The sequence below is a fragment of the Molossus molossus genome, unplaced genomic scaffold, assembly GCF_014108415.1.
Source record: "Molossus molossus isolate mMolMol1 unplaced genomic scaffold, mMolMol1.p scaffold_m16_p_15, whole genome shotgun sequence".
Classification (NCBI taxonomy): Eukaryota; Metazoa; Chordata; class Mammalia; order Chiroptera; family Molossidae; genus Molossus; species Molossus molossus.
Genome location: NW_023425350.1, coordinates 70,314,150 through 70,333,055, shown reverse-complemented (window position 1 = coordinate 70,333,055; position 18,906 = coordinate 70,314,150). Strand labels below are relative to the sequence as shown.

Here is an 18,906-nt window from a genome sequence, read left to right as displayed (position 1 = left end):
GCCTCCCCTTGCCCAGGTCATCTTCCCAGACTGCAGGCCCCTCACCTGCTGGCTTTGCCTCAGGGGGTTCTAGATGCTCCAGCTTGACACAGAAAACGTGGGCATAGCCCACCTGGTGTGAGGCAAGAACGCTGACATGCACCAAGGCCTGCTGCACCTCGCACCCGGGGAAGCGTAGTGGTGGGCTGATACCCTGCACCTGGTCCGGCCAGGCTCCCATCACAGAAGCAATGGCCCTGGGGGAGGCAGGAAAGCAGCGGAGTCAGAGTCCTGGTCTCTCCTCCCGCACGGCCCTCCCATGGCACCCTGGTTTGGGAGCGAACCTCTGTGCCTGCCTGGCCCATCCAGGGGCCAGCCCCATCCCTGGCCCCTGGGGCTGTCCTGGGAGTCGCAGGCCTGGTGACCCAGCAGGCTAACACGGAGTCTTTGTGAGTCTCCTCTTCCCCCGAGAGCTGTCCTGGAGGCCTGTGCACTGCCCACCCAGCCCTCTGAGCACTGGGCACCTGGACTGAGGACTGAGACAGGGTGTGAGCAGCCTGCTCCCCACGTCCTGTTCTGGGCCTGGCGATGGTGGTCAGGGGAGTGGGTGCAGAGAAAGCAGGCAGCACAGGATGGTCTGTGGTGGGGATGGGACGCCTGGGGACAGCTCAGCCCAGCCTCCCCTCTGGTTATAAGAGGCCAGGGAGCCCACCCACAGTGCTCTCTGACCCTGTTCTCCTGGAGTGGAAGCCACCAGACCTCAGTCCTCCCTTGGGTATCAGCAGATGTGTAAGATCAGGGTTCTGCCAGCCCCTGTCCGCCCGCAACCCCTCATCCTGTTGACACAGGAGGCCTCCTTCTGGACCCAAAGACCACTCACTTTTTCAATTGGTCCTGGGGTGTGTCACCCTGCTCATTATATGGCTGCACATTTCCAGATGTAGAGAACACCTGGATGGCATCAGATCTGATGGATGGTGGGCAGCACCTGCGAATGACATCTAGTGTGACAGTCTGACTCGCTGACTAGAACTGAGGCCCAGGCTCTGTGTCTGCTTCATTCCCTGAGTCAGGCTAAGTGTCTCCAAAGTGCCTGCTGGCAGTAGGAGCTCAATGCACATTGTCCAGTCAGTGAACTCCAACCAGAACCATCCAAACGTCTGAGTGGGCCTGGGTCCCCTGCTGTCCCCAGACATCCCTAATCTGGTCACACCAAGGACCAGGACAAGGACCAGCCAGGTGGAATCTCAAACTGCTTGACATGCATTTTCCCATGTGCTTTTCCAAACTCAGATGCCACAGGCCACCCGCTGATGGGTGAGTCAGGGCACTTCTCATGGGGAGAGAGAAGTCATTGCCGAGAATGGCCGCACACGCCTAGCAGCCCTTTCTAGAGAGCCAGGCAGCGGGTCAGACCTGCCATGGCTTGTCCCCACAGTAGTCCCTGCAAGAACCCCATGAGGTTTATTTTCTATCATCCACTTTTCAGAGGAGCAAACCGAGGCTCAGAGAGATGTGGTGACAGTTTCAGGACACAAGGCTAGCAGTGGGCAGAGTCACCACAAGGGGGCGTGTGCTCACCTAGTTAACAGCTGGTCCAGGAACAGCTGGGCTCTGGAGAAGGCCGGGTGGATGGACATAAAGGTGGAGATGTGGGGAATTTTTCCACTCGGGAAAGCTGGTACCATGGACACCACCATCTTCTCCAGTGTGCCTTCCTGGAGGGCACGCATCCAGCAGGCCTCACGGAGGTTAAGAGTTAATTCGGCTGCACACTGGGTGGGACAAGGAGGGACATCAGGTCAGCGACATCACCATGAACCCAGGAGGATGGAGGTCTGGAGCTCACCCAAGAACTGCCAGCCCTCAGGACATGTGAGAGAGGAGGGACAGGGGTGCACATGCCCAGTGAGGTTCTAGGTTTTAAAAGGACCATTTAAGTTTAGTGAGTGGGGGATGTTTATGCAATTGTGACCTGGGCATGTTTTTAACTGAGGAACATCAGACCTCTTGTATTAATAGTTTGTATGAAGGACATTGTCCCCAGGAGTCCTCAGCAGACATCCCCACCATGGAGATGTGAACCCAGAAGCATAGGATGTCAGATGGCTGCTCAAGGTCATACAGGTCAGAACTGAGAACTTTCCTGCCTGATGCTCCCTCTCAGCTACCTGAGACTCATCTCTCCCAACATGGACCATGTCTGGGAACCTTGTTGCTCCCCAGTTTAGAGAGAGTGTACAGGATTCACACACCTAGGAAAACCACTGACTTCATAAAAGACACTTATTTCTCCTTTTTTTTTTTACATTAAAGTGTGTTTTGAGACTCTCATTATGGAGATCCCAGATTTAACAAAAGGGCCAATGCCTGGAGACTCCAGGCTGGAGAAAGCCGACCACCAGGCTGGGATCTGAGCAGGTGACACAAGAAAAAGCAAATCCACGTGGCTGGTGAAAAGCTGACAGTCCAGGTACCCCAGAGGCAATCGCCAATCAAGACACACTGATTGCCTTGGGCAGCTTGACGTCAGATTGGTAAACATTTCAATGAGTGAGAAATCCCCGGGCCGGGCAGGAGCAAGGCAGCAGCCACCACCAGAAAGTGCTGTTGGCGACCTCACTGCCACATCCTCTGGATGTGGATCCGCCTGCAGCTGTGAGGACAGACATGTGCACGTCCTCCCCTGCATTGCGTGTCCATCTCCGGGGGATGGTATATACTGTGGTGTGGATTGTGTCACCCTAATTCCATGACTTTTGAACCCTGAAACTTCAGAGTGTGATTGAATTTGAGTTTTAGTCTTTAAGCAAGTAACTAAGGTCATGGAATTCAGTGGTGTGAGTGTTAATCCAATAAAACCGGTGTCCTTTGAAGAGGAGGGGTGGACTCATGGAAGTGCAGAGGGGAGTCCATGTGACACAGATAGAGGACGGCCGCCAGCTACGAGCCCAGGAGACAGCCCTCGGGAGGAACCAGCTCTGCTGACACCCCACCTCCAACTTCTAGCCTCCAGAATTGTGGGAAAATGAATGTCTGCTGTTCACACAGCCAGTGCGGGCCCACATCACGGCAGCCCGAGCAAACTCACACAGTCCCTTCGGACACACTCGGTGTTCCCGGCCGCCCTGCTGACATGGCACCTGGACTGCACCACGGCCAAGGTCCGGCGGCACTGAGAGGGGCATCGCTGTGGCAGACGCCCTCCGTGTTGGAGGAGGTCTGCAAGGACAGTGGAGCTGCCTCCACAGGACCCCTGGGCCTGCAGTGCACCAACAAAACAGTAACATGCAAATGTGCTCCTGGTCTGCTGGGAAGGGAAACAACTGTTTTCTCTATTGTTCCTGCAAGTACGTAAGGAGTGGCTTTCTACCCTCCCTGTGGCTGAGGGAGGGTGTGGAGGTCCAGGTTCCTTGGTGCACGGGACTGTGGACACTCTGGTGGGAAGCCCTGGAGGTCCCCCGGGTGTCCCCAGATTTGAGTCTGGGTCTTGACCCTCTCTGGCATCTTGGGGGTTTGGGTGTGGAGACTGCCCTGGGCCAGCTCTCACCTCAGACTCACACTGGCCGGCGTCATTGGCCTGGTGCACCTGCACCCTGACCCGGTAGGTGGTGTAGTCGGGCCCGCGGGCCAGCACCTCAAGGATGTCCTCGCTGGAGCTCTGCAAAGGCCAAGCCGGGTACTGAGGCAGGAGGATCAGGAAGCTTCCCCCCCACCTGTGGTCCTGGGAAGTGGCAGACCTAGCAAACTGACACAGTCTGTGAGGACACAGTGAGGCTGATCCCAGCAACCCCGCTGAACTAGCAGCAGAACCGCATCATGTCAAGGTCAGCAGCACTGAAAGGCTGAGTCACTGAGGAAAACGACATCCTTCCTGGGCTGATATGGAGATGAACAAGGCCACACTCCAGACCTGGCTCGCCTCCTACATGCTCTGTGAGATGACAAGTTGCAGAGACATGTATCCAATCCCTAATCCCCCCCATTTCCCTTTGCTATGAAACACCATCAAGTGTGAGGGTGTGTAAGGCTTGGACACGGTCTGCAAGGACAGTCCAGCCGACTGCCCCACAGAATACCCGAGGCAGCTAGTTAAACACTGAAAACCAGCAAAATGCTAAGACAACGCTTTTATCTCTTCAATTCCAACAAATATATAAAGACTGTATTTCTACCCCACCAGGAACCTGGTCAGGAGGATTGGAGGCACAGACTTCTTTGGGAGCGGGCCTGTGAAACCTTTAAGGCCCTTAGGGTCCTGGGTGTGGGCCAACCCTACCTCAGACCGGCTCTGGACGGGCTTCCTGGCCTGGTGCCCTCCTGTCTGGTACCGGTTGAAGGCGTAAGTGAACCCATCAGCCAGCTCCTGCACGGTGTCTGGGGCGGGCCTCTGCAAAGACAGGCCGGGAGGGTCAGGGGCCTGCGTGGCCATTCCCACGGGGGGAGATGCCCACTACAGATTCTGCCCCTCAGATCGGGCACAGAGGGGCTTCTGCAGAGACCTCCAGGCAGGCAGGGAAGGAGATGACACCTTGACCCCAATTAACAAGTGGGCAGATGGACTGGGCCCCAGCACTCGCCTTCCCTTCCTGCCAGCCGTGACCTGGGCCATGAACATGACAGACCCGCCAGGCTTCCGACACCTAACAACCTGCTCCTGCCCAGGACGAGCGCCCCTCATCCCACGCTCTCCCGCACTACCCCCTACAACCATACATACCCAGGAGGAGGGGTAAGAGGTGTGGGGCTGCCGGGGTGGGACCCCAGTAGGGACCTGGGTTGGATGGGCCTGTCCTGGGCTGCCCTCGGGTAACTGAGGCTGCCTCGTGCCAGAGGACGAGGGCTGTCGGCGGTGGCGCCTGCGCCAGTTTCTACAGCAAGAGAAACATCCCTCACTCCGGGTTTTCTTTAGCCCAGAGCCTCGGGGGCTCGGGAAGCAACAGAGAAACATCCTGGTCTCCTGACTGTCTCCAGTCAACTGAACTGTATGGGAGGTTGTCTCTAGAATGAGGGTGCCTGGTTACCACTTCTAATTTCAGTTGGGGATCTGTCACCAAGGAAGTGAGGTCACCCCTTCAAGGTTCCATGACCCGGGCCCCTTCCTCCAATCAGAGCCACTTAAAGCCCCCTCTGGGCTGCTGGCTGCTCGGCCTTCTCCCCCAGGTCATCTCCACACCTGTACACCATAACCTACCACAGCCTTCCCACAGCTCCTGGGACTGTCCCAGGTCCCCGGCTTGGAGAACGCTGAGTTCACACCTCCCTTTTCTTATCAGTTCTGTGCCCTGGGGAAGCCTTTGTTTCTCTAGGAGCCTCCCCAGTCTTCCCACTTGCACAGTGAGGATGATGCTAGACCCCACTTCCTAAGGACATCATCGGGTGTGGAGGACATAAGCCTCTAACACCTGTGGGCAGGTGTCCCATGAATCTGATGTACAAACGTAGAGGTCGAAGGGTGACAAGAATGAGTGGACCCAGCACGAAACCCCAATCTAAACAGGCCTGGGGGCCAGCGTGCGGTCTTGGGGAAGTCACTGCCCACCTTGGCCTCATTTTAGGTCTGCAACTCTAAGAGAATGAAAAATACAGGAAATTCAGATATTGTCATTCACTGGCCTAAAACCTTCCAGTGGTCTCTTGTTAAACTAGGAATCAGACCAAGTGCCTCATGCGGGCCATGTGGTGGCGCCTTCACAGAGGCTCTAGTGATCCGCCTCCTGGTGGGAACACCCTTGTGTGTCCGCCGAGTGCCTAGTAACTGCTTCTGAACAGCTGAGAATCAGCCCAGGTGAGGGCTGTCAGGGCTGTCACTTCTCTCGTCCTCTCATTCTTGAGTCCCCTCCTTTCTCAGCCTCTATTTCATTTTCTGTGCGTGTGTCTGACTGTCTCTGTCATATCTCTGGACCGGGCAGAGCTGCGCCCATGCTCTGCGCCGCCCTATGCAGATGCCCCATAGGAGAGAGCCGAGGGGGAGCCCAGCCAACAGGCAGGAACGCGGGCTCTCAGGCCCAACTGCGTCCTGACGGAAACCAGGCGAGTGACCTCGAGGGGAAACCTGTCCGTCGAGCCTCAGCTGAAACACATCTCCTGCTTCATGGACACCTTGAGGCAGAGGCACCAGCCAAACCTGCCCGGATGCTGGTCCACAGAAGTTCTGTGGTGTTCATGTCTGTGCTTACAGGTGCAAGGTCAGAGAGCAGTGTTGCTTGTGCCTCAGTTTCTCCATCTGACACTCGGCAATAATAAAAAAAATACCCTCCCTGAGGGTATGGAGAGTGTTAAAGAATTAATGTTTGAGCCCTGGCCAGTTTTCTCAGTGGTTAGCGTGTTGGCCCTTGGATGAGAGAGTCCTGGGTTTGGTTCCCCGTAACGGCACGTACCTCGGTTGCAGTTTGTCCTCAGCCCCAGTTGGGGTCATGTGGGTGACAACCAGTCGATGTGTCTCTCTCACATTGATGTTTCTCTCTCTCACTTCCCCCTTCTCTCCCTTTCACTCTATCTGGAGATAAATGAAAAAAAAAAGTGTCCTCAGGTGAGGATAAAAAAAAAAAAATTAATGTTTGAAAAATGGTGGGGACACCTGGCACATCACAAGGGCGGCGTGTACACGTTGTAAATCAGTCTGAAGGTTCTCCCAGCATCTGTAAGTGCCTGAGGGTGGGGACTAGCCCTGACCACAGGTAGGAAGCCCTCCATACACACGATGAAGGAGGAGTGAGTGACACTTAGGAAGGCCTTGCAAACGTCCCCTCCTGCCCTGGCCTCACATCACCCATGTGAAGGGCTGGGGCAGCCCATAGGTCTGTGCGAGCCTGTCATGGTTTGAGGCCAGAACTTCTCAGGATCCTGGGGACTTCTAGAGAGTTGGGGCTTCCTGGGTGGGAGTGGAGGTGATGGTCAGGGTCAGCCAAGCCTTCACGGGGGGAGCAGGAGCACAGCTGAGGACAGAACCTGCCCCAGCCTCGGGTCTGGGAGCCAAGAAGGGGAGCAGACCCTGCCCAGGAGGCTCGGAGGGAACAGCAGAGGCCAGCAGGAGACTCTCGGGTCCATTCACCGGCTGCTCCTACCGCAGAGAAGGCCCTGGGCTGAGGTAGATGAATGAGTCCTGTGAGTCTAGTAATCAACTTTTGTTTACAATTATACAAACATGTGTCAAATATTTGAACCAGTGGACTTGTTGCTGAGTGAAGGCCGCAGGGCTGGCTGTGGGCCCGGATGAGGGCCTCACCTCCCAGGCGCAGCTGGAGGTCTGTTCCTGGTTCCCAGAGCACGGTGGAGATCTGCCCGGTGACGTCTGCCTCCCTCGGGAGAAAACCTCAGCCTCCAAGGGCGGGGCCAATGCGGCGGTGGGGAGGCAGCTGCCAGCCCCTCCACCCTCCCCAGCGTAAAACTACCTGCTCCCACAGTATCGTTCTGTCACCTGCTCCCACCAAATGCATGGACCCTGAGGAGAGACACTAAGCTGAGGAAAGGGAACCCGTCACCAAAGGACAAATAGGGATGACCCCACTCACGTGGCGTCCCTGGTGTCGTCCTATTCACAGAGATGGAAGCAGAAGCGTGGCTGCCAGGGGAAGGGAGGAGGGGAACTTCACTCCAAGTAGGTTTAGCTTGGTTAGTGCTGCTCCTGAGGGTACTTGCCAGCGGGAAGGGGAGACGGAGTCGGGGGGGAGGAGCCGAGCTGTAAAGCTCTCGTGGGCAGGGCCGCGTGGACACTTGAAGCCTGCAGGACGGTGTTCCATGTGCAACTGTTAACGCTGAGGTCGTGACCCCACCTGTTGGGCAACGTGTGTGATACTGTTTGGAATCTTTTGACCTGAGTGGATTTCCCTTTGCCAGTCAAGTTAATTATCTTAATTATTATATTTTGGGAACCAAGTGGAGTATTTCTGCCCTTAAGTGGAGTTTCTCTGGCTTTATGGCTTTTTGTCTTTCTTTTCTACTTAAGAGCAATGGTGTCATCCTCTGATGATGGTTGGCCCTACTGGATAGTGCGTTAGCTGGCGAGGTTATTTTGCGTAGGGAGATGGTGTCCGGAGGAGGGGCAGCGTGGTGAGCTGGCTCAGCATGTCCTGTGGGGGAACGGCTGAGGGTCCTCCAGAACCCGACCCCGCGAGTCCTGCTCAGGCCCCCTCCCACCAGTTCCCGGCGGCCCCATCCTGGTGTCACTGGCTCCGAGTCTGGTTAGCAGTAGGACTGTCTGCGGGAGTTCAGAGGTCATGTAAAGTGTGTGATCTGGCTCTGCTTTTGGGACTCAGTGCCTCAGCTGCTAAACTGGGACAATAAGCTGAGATTTCAAAATGCCTGGACAAAGCGAGTAGCTAATGGACAAGTAAATGAAATTGATACCATCAGGAAAACCCCATAACTTACTGTTCTTATTAACTTGCATGAATATTTGGTGGCACGTGTCTCCCCGACCTTCATATTATAATCATGTATTTGCTTAAATAACAATCTGCAAACCCCCAATTCAGCCCACCACCTTAAAACACAAGAATCCAGCCATATCATTCCATGAAGTTACCGGGTGGTCCTGGGAGATCTTTACTAGACTTTTGGGGGCCCCTCACCTCAATCTCAGTGGCCCCCACTTTCCCCACCTGCATTCTTTCCTGAGATGCCAACACTACTTGAATCTTGTTTTCTGCTCTTAAATGTTGATTTATACATTTCATTCACTTGCCAGGTATTTATTTTTTATTTTTTGTTAATCTTTACTGGAGATTATTTTTCCATTAAATTTTAGATAGAGTGGAAGGGAGGAAGGGGTGGGCTAGAAAGAGAAATATCAAGGTGAGACAGACACTTAGATTTGTTGCTGCCCACACAACACCAACCAGGGCTGGGGACGAACCACAAATGAGGTCCGCGCCCTTGACTGAAGTCAAACTTGTGACACATTGGTCCTTGGCTGAGGCTCTGACTGCTGAGCCAAACTGGCCAGGGCATCGGTTGCTTCTTGTCTGTGCCCTGACTGGAGATCAGATCCACAGCCTTGGCATATTGGGACAACTCTCTAATCAACTGAGCTACCCGGCCAGGTCAAACCCACACATTTACTGAGCATATTCTGTACTTACTCTGTCTGGGGGTGTCCTGTGCTCCGTCAAGGTCATGTTTACTGCTAGCACTCTGTGATCTGGGTGCCTTGCCTCATTGTGTAAGATTATTAACGAGGGGGGAGTGTTATTGTTAAGTCCTGTGGGCTCCATCTTTGGCATGTTCTTAGAGCTAATCCTCCCTTTGCCCTACCAGCCTGCCCTGTTTAGGGTTAGGGTTAGGGGCAGGGGTAGGGTTAGGGCCTAATGATGGCAGTGCTCTTGTCTTGTCCCCTCTTGTCAACCTCCCCAGTGGTGCATTGTCATCCTCTGAAGCTCTCATATACTCCTGCCCTCCATGTGACACACCTGGAGCATCTGCTGTATGCTGGCTGCTCAGCCGGTGGGGAGGATCCCAGCCAGGAGGCTGGTCTTGTCCTCAGTGTCACCCTCTCGCTCCCTTCTGTGCTCCCGTCTCCCCTGGACCAGAGCCCTGGGAAAGCCAGGTGACTGGCACACGGTGTGAGTTTAACATTATGCCCTCGGCCGAGAATGCTCTTTCCTGTCCTCTGTCTCTGTGTTAAAACCACATATGTCCTTCAGGATTTGGTTCAGAAGCCATTTCTTCCTTTCAGCATTTCTTAGCCTCACCAGGGGAGGGCGGATGCTCTGATTTTGTATCACTTCCTGCCTCCGAGGGCCTCATGCAGGATCTTCCGGTCCAGCATCTGTGCTGTCGCTCCCCCCGGCCAGGGTGAGCTCCTGGGGAGCAGCTCAGCTCGGCTCCATGCAGCACACGGGCCTCCCAGTCAGTGTCCAGGGCATCGTGACGTGTGGACATGGACGTGGAGGTGGTGGGGTCATTGGTGGGCTGACTCTCTGGGGTACAGGTCCAGTTCCCTAGCCCACTGGGGTTCCAGTGTGGTGACCACCTCCACATCTGGGCACATGGAGGTCCCGTCCACTCTGTGCTGTCAGCGGAGGTGGGGGGGGCATTTCCTGAATTAAACCTTTGGGGTTAGAAACTATGATAATCCCCCATTCTAAAATCGGGGGACACTGCAGCTTGGAGACTTACAGTTATGCTGACATAGGGGACCAGTGATTGAATGTTATGTGAATCTGAGATCTTCATCCTCACCCTCCTGACTGCCCACCTGTATCTCTCTGTGAATTTCCTGTTTATAACCTAGACTTAGATTCCTGTGTGTGCCCATTTTAAAGTTAGATTATCTTCTCAATTTTTGAGGTATCTTTTCATATCTGGGATAGTAATCTTCTGTTATGTACACATTGCAGATTTTTGTTACTAGTCAGACTTTCGGTCTTCAGTTTTAAATTTGCTTACAGTGGCTGCCACGACAATGCCAGTGTACCTGCTCCAGAAGAGAGGCGGAGTCACAGAGGACCTGGGGGCCCCGGACATGGCCTCTCCTCTCCTTAGAGGGAACTCGGCTGCTATTTCCATAGGAAATTACTGCAGAACATTCTCAGCTGATAGTGGTGCAAACATCTTTTAAAATCCCTTTTTTGTGTCACGGCCCCTCCCGAGGATGAGACCACATGCTGTTTCTACACACGACCTAAAGGAAATAAAACCCACAGTAAAAGCCCCTCCCTGTAAGTTATTGAAATGCTAACAGAACATGTGCTGCACACTGAAGTATCTAGATTCTGAATAATCAATTTTTATAAAATTACCCATTTGAAAGGAATATATAGCCAACTTACTTTGCTGGAATAGGAACTCCACTGGCATCAAAAAGTTTAAGAAACACCCAGCCACAGCTCAGTTCTCCTCGTTCACCCGCTGACTAGGAAATAAAAACCTAGATAAACAGTGTCTGAAGCAGTCAGATGTATAAGCACGTACCTGGTCCTCTTAAAGCAACATTAGTCTTCACTTTGGACTGAAATCTTCCCGAGAAGGTGCAGCGAAGCCCAGCGGAGCCCCTGCACTCAGAGCTGTGGAGATGCGCAGACCCACGGGGCTCAGCTGCTCGTGGAAGCCCCGAGACCTGCCTGGTGACGTGGCAGCTGCTCCAGGCTCCTGGGTGACACGGGATGGGGTGGGCTCCAGGCACTTCGACAGCCCATGAGATCAGGAAGCCCTGTCTCCCAGACAGATAGATGAGCAATTATATCTTTCAAGGGTCTTTCCTGCTCAGAACTTTGCTCAACGGAAACTGTCAGAGGCCAGTGGGGCCCATCGGGGGCCCTGCCCCTCTCCTGACCCACACAACACAGACGGATGATCTGCCTCAGGGAATGAAAGGATGGTGCAGTCGCATCCATGTAAGGACAGCGGGCTCTCTGGGTTACCATGACACCCAGTACACACACTGCACCTTTCACCTATTAGACTATGGACACGTGTAACTACCACAGACCCACCCCACTGGTTCAATAGTTTATAGGATGTTACATTAATCCAAGTTGCTGGTGTTCCCTTTAAAAACTCACCACTGTGCCAGCTCCCGGAATTACAACCCTCATTCACGAGGTTAAGTGCCCTCTGACTGCAGGACGGAGGGAAGCCGCGGGTATAAATTGTGGATCACCTGGCCCATAACCTCAGAACTGGAGCATGGCTTTGTTGCCTGTTTACTTTCAGAATATATGTAGCTGACATGTGCTAAGAGCTTGTTTTTCTTTTTTAAAATTTATTTTTATTGATTTTTAGAGAGCGAGAGAAACAGCGATGACAGAGAAACATTGATTGGCCTCTTCCTGCATGCCGCCCCCCCATCCCGGGGATCGAGCCCACAACTGGGACATGTGCCCTGACTGGGAACTGAACCATTGACCTCCCAGTGCATTAGATGACACCCAACTGACTGGGCCACACTGGCATGGCTGTTTTTCTTTTTTAAAAAGTGGGAATTTTTTTGTTTGTTTGTTGTCACAAATCCCTAGGCAACAGCAAGCTTTTCTGGTGTTGCTCAGCAATGCGCCGTATCCCCCCCCCTTCACCCCTGGCAGTCACCGATCTGTTCTACCTGGGAGGTTGTTCTGTTGTTTAGATTCCACATCTAAGCAAGATCATGAGGTATTTGTCTTTCTCTGACACTTCACTTAACATCATGCCCTGGAAGACCATTTACATTGTTGCAAATGTCAAGGTTTTGTGCCTTTTTATGACTGAATAATATTCCATATTATATATGCCCACATAGTCTTTATCTACTTGTCTATTGATAGACACTTAGGTTGCTTCCACATCTTCACTGTTGTCAATAATGCTGCAATAAACACAGGGACACACACATCTTTTCAAATTAGTGATTTGGATTTCTTCAAACACCCAGAAGTGAAATTTCTGGGTCGTACGCCAGTTCTATTTTCAGTTTTCTGAGGAACGTCCACACTGTTTCCACAGCGGCTGCAGCAATTCACGTTCCCACCACCAGTGCACAAGGCTTCGCTCCCTCCACATCCTCGTCAACACGTGTTTCTTCTCATCTTGTTGGTAACAGCCATTCTGACAGTGGGGGTGATATTTTGTGGTTCTGATTTGTGCTTCCTGTGAGTTTAGTGATGTTGAGTATCTTCTACTTTAATTTTATTTATTTATTTTTTTTCTCATTTTATTTTATTTTATTTATTTATTTTTTAAAATTTTTGTTTTGTTACAGACGTTTCTCTTTTTCTTTCCCCATTGACACCCTTCTCCTCATTGCCCCCACCCCATCCCCGGCTTTGTTGTCCATGTCCGTCGGTTATGCGTACATGCAGAGAAGTTCTGTGGTTTATCTCTTCCCTCCCCCACCACCCATTTTCTGAGGGTTGTCAGTCTGTACCCTGCTCCACGTCTCTGTGTTTACCCAATTCCTCAGACGGTTATGTTCCTTATATTCCACCAATAAGCATAATCATGTGATATTGTCTTTCTCTAGTTTTGCTGAAGATAATACTTTCCAAGTTTCTCTATGTCATCTCAAAGGATAAGAGATCTTTTTTCTTACTGCTGCATAGTACTCCATTGTGTATATGTACCACAACTCTTTTATCCATTCATCTACTGATGGTTATGTGGACTGTTTCCAGATCTTAGCTATTGTAAATAGTGCTGCTATACAAATGGGAGTACAAATATTCTTTCTGACTGATGTTTCAGGTTTCTAATGATATATTTTTAAAAGTGGGATCACTGGATCAAATGGCAATTCAATTTTTAATTTTTTGATGTAACACCACAGTGCTTTCCATAGTGGCTGCACCAGTCTGCATTCCCACCAGCAGTTGTACTACAGTCCTATTTTCTCTACACCCTCGCCAACACTTGTTGTTTGATGATTTGTTGATGTTGGCTATTCTGACAGGTGTGAGGTGATACCTCATTGTTGTTTTATTTGCATCTCTCTGATCATTAGTGATGTTGAGCATTTCTTCATATATCTTTTGGCCATTTGTATGTCCTGTTTGGAGAGGTGTCTATTTAGTTCCTCTGCCCATTTTTTAATTGGGTTCTTTGTCTTTCTTTTGTTGACTTGTATGAGCACTCTATATATTTTGGAAATTAACCCCTGATCTGATATATCATTGGCAATGATGCTCTTTCATACAGTGGGTTGCCTTTCCATTATGATGATTGTATCTTTTGCTGTGCAGAAGCTTTTGAGTTTGATGTAGTCCCATGTGTTCATCTTCTCCTTTGTTTCTGTTGCCTTAGTTGATGTATCAGTGAAAAATCTGCTGTGTATGATGTCCATAATTTTGTTGCCTACATTTTCTTCCAGGATTTTTATGGATTCAAGGGTCACATTTAAGTCTTTCATCTATTTTGAGTTTATTTTTGTGTATGGTATAAGTTGATGGTCTAGTTTTATTATTTTACATGTAGCTGTCCAATTTTCCCAACACAATTTGTTAAAGACGCTGTCTTTACTTCATTGTATGCTCTTGCCTCCTTTGTCAAATATTAATTGAGCATAATGTCTTGGGTCCATTTCTGGGGTCTCTGTTCTGTTCCACTGGTCTATATGCTTGTTCTTGTGCCAGTACCTGGCTGTTTTGATTACAGTAGCTTTGTAGTATAACCTGATATCTGATATTGTGATCCCACCTACTTTGTTTTTCTTATTCAAGATTGCTGTGGCTATTCAGGGTTTTTTTTGTTGTTGTTCCATATGAACTTCTGAAGTATTTGTTCTAGTTCTGTGAAATTTGTCATTGGTATTTTGATGGGGATTGCATTGAATCTATAGATTGCTTTGGGTAGTATAGACATTTTAATAATGTTAATTCTTCCAATCCATAAACAAGGTATATGCTTCCACTTTTTCATATCTTCCTGTATTTCTTTTTTCAATGCCCTGTAGTTTTCTGAAAATAGGTCCTTTACTTCTTTGGTTAAGTTTATTCCTAGGTATCTTAATTTTTTTCCTGCGATGGTAAATGAGATGGGTTTTTCAGTTTTTCTTTCTGTGAGTTCATCATTGGTGTATAAGAATGCCATCAATTTTTTTATGTTGATTTTGTATCCTGCTACTTTTTGCATCCTGCTACTTTGCTAAATTTATTTATTAAGTCTAGTAATTTATTTTATAGAGTCTTTGGTTTTCTATGTATAGTATAATGTCATCTGTAAATAATAACAGTTTCACTTCCTTCTTTCAAATTGAAATCCCTTTTAGTTTGTCTTCCTGTCTGATTGCTGTGGCTAAGACTTCCAGTACTATATTAAATAAGAGTGGTGAAAGTGGGCATCCTTGTCTTGTTCTTAACAAAAATGCTTTTAGTTTTTGCCCATTGAGTATGATGTTGGCTGCAGGTCTTTCATTTATGGCCTTTATTATGTTGAGATATGATTCCTCTATTCTTAGATTGCTAAGCATTTTTATCTGAAATGGGTGCTGGATTTTGTCAAATGCTTTTTCAGCCTCTATTGATATGATCATATGATTTTTATCTTTCATATTGTTTCTGTGGTGTATCACATTTATTGAGTTGCAAATATTGTACCAGCCTTGCATCCCATGGTAAATAATTTTTTTTGATGTATTGCTGGATTTGATTTGCTAGCATTTTGTTCACGATTTTGGCATCTGTGTTCATTAGGGATGTTGGCCTGTAGTTTTCTTTCTTTGTAGTGTCTTTTTCTGGTTTTGAAATTAGGATTATGCTGGACTCATAAAACGAGTTTGGAAGTCTTTCTTCTTCTTGAATTTTTTGAAATAGTTTGAAAAGAATGGGTATTAGCTCTTCTTTGAATGTTCACCTGTTCCTATATATGAGAATAAAAAATGCTATTGAGGTAAATGTAGTGAGAGTTAACAAGTGTGGTGTGTCCTCGGGAGTGGGAAAGTCCTGTCTGGGATGGAGGGGACTTAGTAAAGGGTTGGGCACATAGAAAGGAGTCTACTTTTTTTTTTTTTAATAAATATGTTGAGAGGAATAATTATCTTCTTGGATGTTTCCCTGCAGAAATGAATACAGCCAAAATCTGGGGACAATGGTACAATCATCACTGAGGTCGTCCTGTTGGGCCTGGTGGAGACACCAGAGCTGTGGCCACTTGTCTCTGTGCTCTTCCTGTTTGCCCACCTGGTCACAGTCGGGGGCAACCTCAGCATCCTGGCAGCCATCCTGGTGGACCGCAAACTTCACACCCAATGTACTTCTTCCTGGGGGACCTATCAGTTCTGGATGTTGGATGTGTCACTGTCACTGTCCCTGCAATACTGGGTCATCTGCTGTCCCACAAGCATACAATTCCTGTGATGCCTGCCTCTCCCAACTCTTCTTGTACATTCTGGTTGGGAGGGACTGCTTCCTGTGGACAGCCATGGCCTATGACCGGTTCCTGGCCATCTGCTAGCCCCTCACCTGCAGCGTCTGCATGAGCCAGATGGTCCAGTACACATTGGTGGCTGTGTCCTGGGCCTGTTCCCTCACCAATGCATGACCCACACTATTGCCCTAACTACACTCAACTTCTGTGTCCCGAATGAGGTCACAATCATGTCTACTGTGACCTCCCAAAGCTCTTCCAGCTCTCTTGCTCCAGCACCCAACTCGATGAACTGCTGCTCTCTGCTATGGGTGTGCTAACGGCAGGTGCACCTGTGGTTCTCACCATCCCCTCCTACATCTGTGTGGCCGCTGCAGGGCTACAGATCCGCTCAGCGAAGGGCAGGAGGAGAGCCTTCTCTACATGTGGCTGCTGTCTCACTGTGGTTTGCCTCTTCTGTGGAACCGGTGTCTTCACCTACATGCATCTGGGTTCAGAGGGGGCTTCGGACAAGGATAAAGGGGTTGGGGTTTTCACAGTTATCAACCCCATGCGGAACCCACTTATCCACAGCCTTAGAAACCCTGATGTTCAGAGTGCCCCACGGCAGGTCCTTGTGGGGAGGCGGTTGGCTCAGTGGTTGGACCGTTGGCCTTCAGTCTGGAGAGACCTGGGTTTGGTTCCCACTAAGGGCACGTACCTCAGTTGCAGTTTGTCCCCGGCCCTGGTTGGGCCGTGCGGGTGGCAACCACTTGATGTGTCCCTTTCACGTCAATGTTTCTCTATCTCTCTCTCCCTCCCACTCTATCTGAACAAAATATTAAAAAATGTCCTCAGGTGAGGATAAAAAAATAAAAAAAAGAATCGGGTGCCCAATTACCAACATATGTATTTAAATTGCACAATGATAAATATACACAAATGCATCTTTGGAAATACAGAAAGAGGTTGGTGAGAAAGAAGTAATTTTGTAGTCTAAGTCTTATTAAAAACTTTCTACTTAACTATGATAATATCCTCGTGTGTTCAGCATTACTAAAACTCTTATATAAGTGGGAGATTAATTTCTGATTTTTAAGATATAACATTAAAAAGTCATCAGGATTCCTGGAGTTAGTTTTACTCACTGAGTTTTTAAGGATTTTATATTATTTTTAGGTCATTTTCACTTCATTACCTCATAAACCAAGCAAAGAAAGTAAAAGAAAAAACTTCTATTTCACTCTTAGAACACATTAGTGTAACACTGGCCTTGTCAACAGGAGGTGCTCAAAACCCCACTGTTCTCAACGCGCCCTCCCTCCAGGCTCCCGTCACCCCACACATGCCATTTCCCGGCTGCCCTAAAGCCAAGTGAAGACAATAGGTCTGGCCACAAATCTCTTTGTTCATTTGAGTGTTCTTTATTTTTCATATTGAATTTCTTGGGTGACATTGGGTAATAAAATTATATAGCATTCAGGTATATAATTCTATCATTTGTATATTGTATTGTGTGTTCACTACCCCAAATCAAGTCTCCTTCCATCACCATGTGTTCCCCCCTATACCCTCTTCTTCCGCTCCACCCCCTTTCTCTCTTTTTGTTCAGACCTCATTTTAGATAAGGAGTATTCCTTTTCATTGTTAGAATGGAGGAAGTGAATGTCAGAGTGTGTGAAGCACCCATGGAATATGTCACCATGCATGTACAGTCATTGTGGGATCATCAGGTATCTGGGGACACAGTTACCATACTTCCTGGACAAGGAAGAGTTTTGTGCAGCATGCTTACTTATTGACTTCCTTGGATCCCATTCTGAAAAAAAAGTGTAAGCATTGGAAGATGAAGAAGAATACCTGAGGATACCCCAGTGAAACTGGACTAAGAAAAACCACTGTGTCCAACTTCTGGTCAAGATGGCGGCGTAGGTAAATGTGGTGCTAGCCTCCTCCCACAACCACATCAAAATTACAACGAAACTACAGATAAACCATCATTCAGAGTTGACTGATATCGAGCTGAATGGACGTTCTACAACTATGAAATTAAAGAAGCAGCCATATTGAAACTGGTAGGAGGGGTGGCATGGATAGGTTGGTCCCTACCCATTTGGTGTATAAAAATCAGGAGGGATACCTCTGCAGTGAAGTTTCTCCCTGAGGAGCAAGGGGTCTCTATCCCACATCAGCCCAGCTCAGGGTTCTAGTGCCAGGAAGAGAAGTCTCCATGAGTTCTGGCTTCAAAAACCAGTGGGAACTGAGGCTGCTGGAGCCCCAGACAGCTTCTCTGAAAGGTCTCAAGCACAGACTTACTTCAACTCACTCTCTCGGAGCTCCAGCATAAAGAAGATGCAGCTTCAATGGCACCAGAGACATACAGGGAAGAACTGAGTTGTCTGGCATTGGGGCAAGAGCTGGAGAGGCAACTGTCTCCTGGACAGAGGTGCAGGCAGAAGCCTTTGTTCCTTTAGTGAGCTCTTTCCCCCCGGAGGCCAGCAGATAGCACCATATCTGGGACTCAGCACCTTGGCTCACACTGTTCGCCCTGCCCTGGTGATTCTGTGAGGTTCTGCCCCACCCAACCTTAAGGGCCACCCAGGCTGTTTCCAGTGGCTTTACCATAGGATTGGCCTATCTTGGATCCTGATGCAGATTTTCCTAAAATCTCCAAACAAGCAGCACCTGGTCTCAGTGAGCCCCATACCTCTCGGTAAGTGGTCCCAGGTCTTGCAATAGAAGCAGCCAGCCCTGGTTCACAACTTGGCTTTTTCTTGGCACCTTCACACCCAGAACAAGAAGTGGCTATCTGCAAATCACTTTGTAGCTTATGCCAAGTGGCCCTAAGTAGAACACAGGCAGAGCCTGACCTTGCCCCAGAGTCAGCACACCCAGTGGACAGCTTTAGACCAAATGCAAGTGCCACCACCCAACCACCTCCACAAGTGACACACTCAATGAATGACTCAGCGGGTACCAGAGCCCTGATAAAGTAAGTCTTGCTGTGTGTTGGGCCCCTACACTACTGATCCTCCAAGGGAGTAAGAGGCCATTGGTCAGTGTGTCCAGCCAGCCCTCACAGTTGATCAGACTGACTACATCCCTCCCATCGATGTGCCAACAGTAATGAAGACTCAATTACAACAGAAGGGTGTACAGTCAACACTAGGAGGT

At 49.6% G+C, this 18,906-nt stretch overlaps 1 protein-coding gene and 1 pseudogene across 1 annotated transcript; one reads left to right on the top strand and one right to left on the bottom strand.

Annotated features, from left to right (window-relative positions):
* Nucleotides 1–1,556: 1,556 nt before the first annotated feature.
* LOC118630587 (ral guanine nucleotide dissociation stimulator-like) lies at nucleotides 1,557–9,098 on the bottom strand. The gene is made up of 4 exons (XM_036262443.1): nucleotides 9,063–9,098; nucleotides 4,259–4,369; nucleotides 3,530–3,640; nucleotides 1,557–1,754 (listed from the first exon to the last, which is right to left on the bottom strand). The coding sequence occupies exons 1-4, from the start codon at nucleotides 9,096–9,098 to the stop codon at nucleotides 1,557–1,559; spliced, it is 456 nt and encodes a 151-aa protein (XP_036118336.1).
* A 761-nt stretch (nucleotides 9,099–9,859) lies between these two features.
* On the top strand, nucleotides 9,860–17,360 carry LOC118630586 (annotated as a pseudogene).
* Nucleotides 17,361–18,906: the final 1,546 nt, after the last annotated feature.

What these genes read in the sequence shown, in the direction of transcription:
- LOC118630587 (XM_036262443.1), bottom strand. Translation starts at nt 9,098, where the DNA reads ATGACCTTGACGGAGCACAGGACACCCCCAGACAGA. An exon ending in ACAGGACACCCCCAGACAGA is followed by an intron (nt 4,370 to 9,062) that starts GTAAGTACAGAA and finishes CTGTCTTTGCAG; the next exon opens with AGGCCCGCCCCAGACACCGT. An exon ending in CCGGCCAGTGTGAGTCTGAG is followed by an intron (nt 1,755 to 3,529) that starts GTGAGAGCTGGC and finishes TGTCCCACCCAG; the next exon opens with TGTGCAGCCGAATTAACTCT.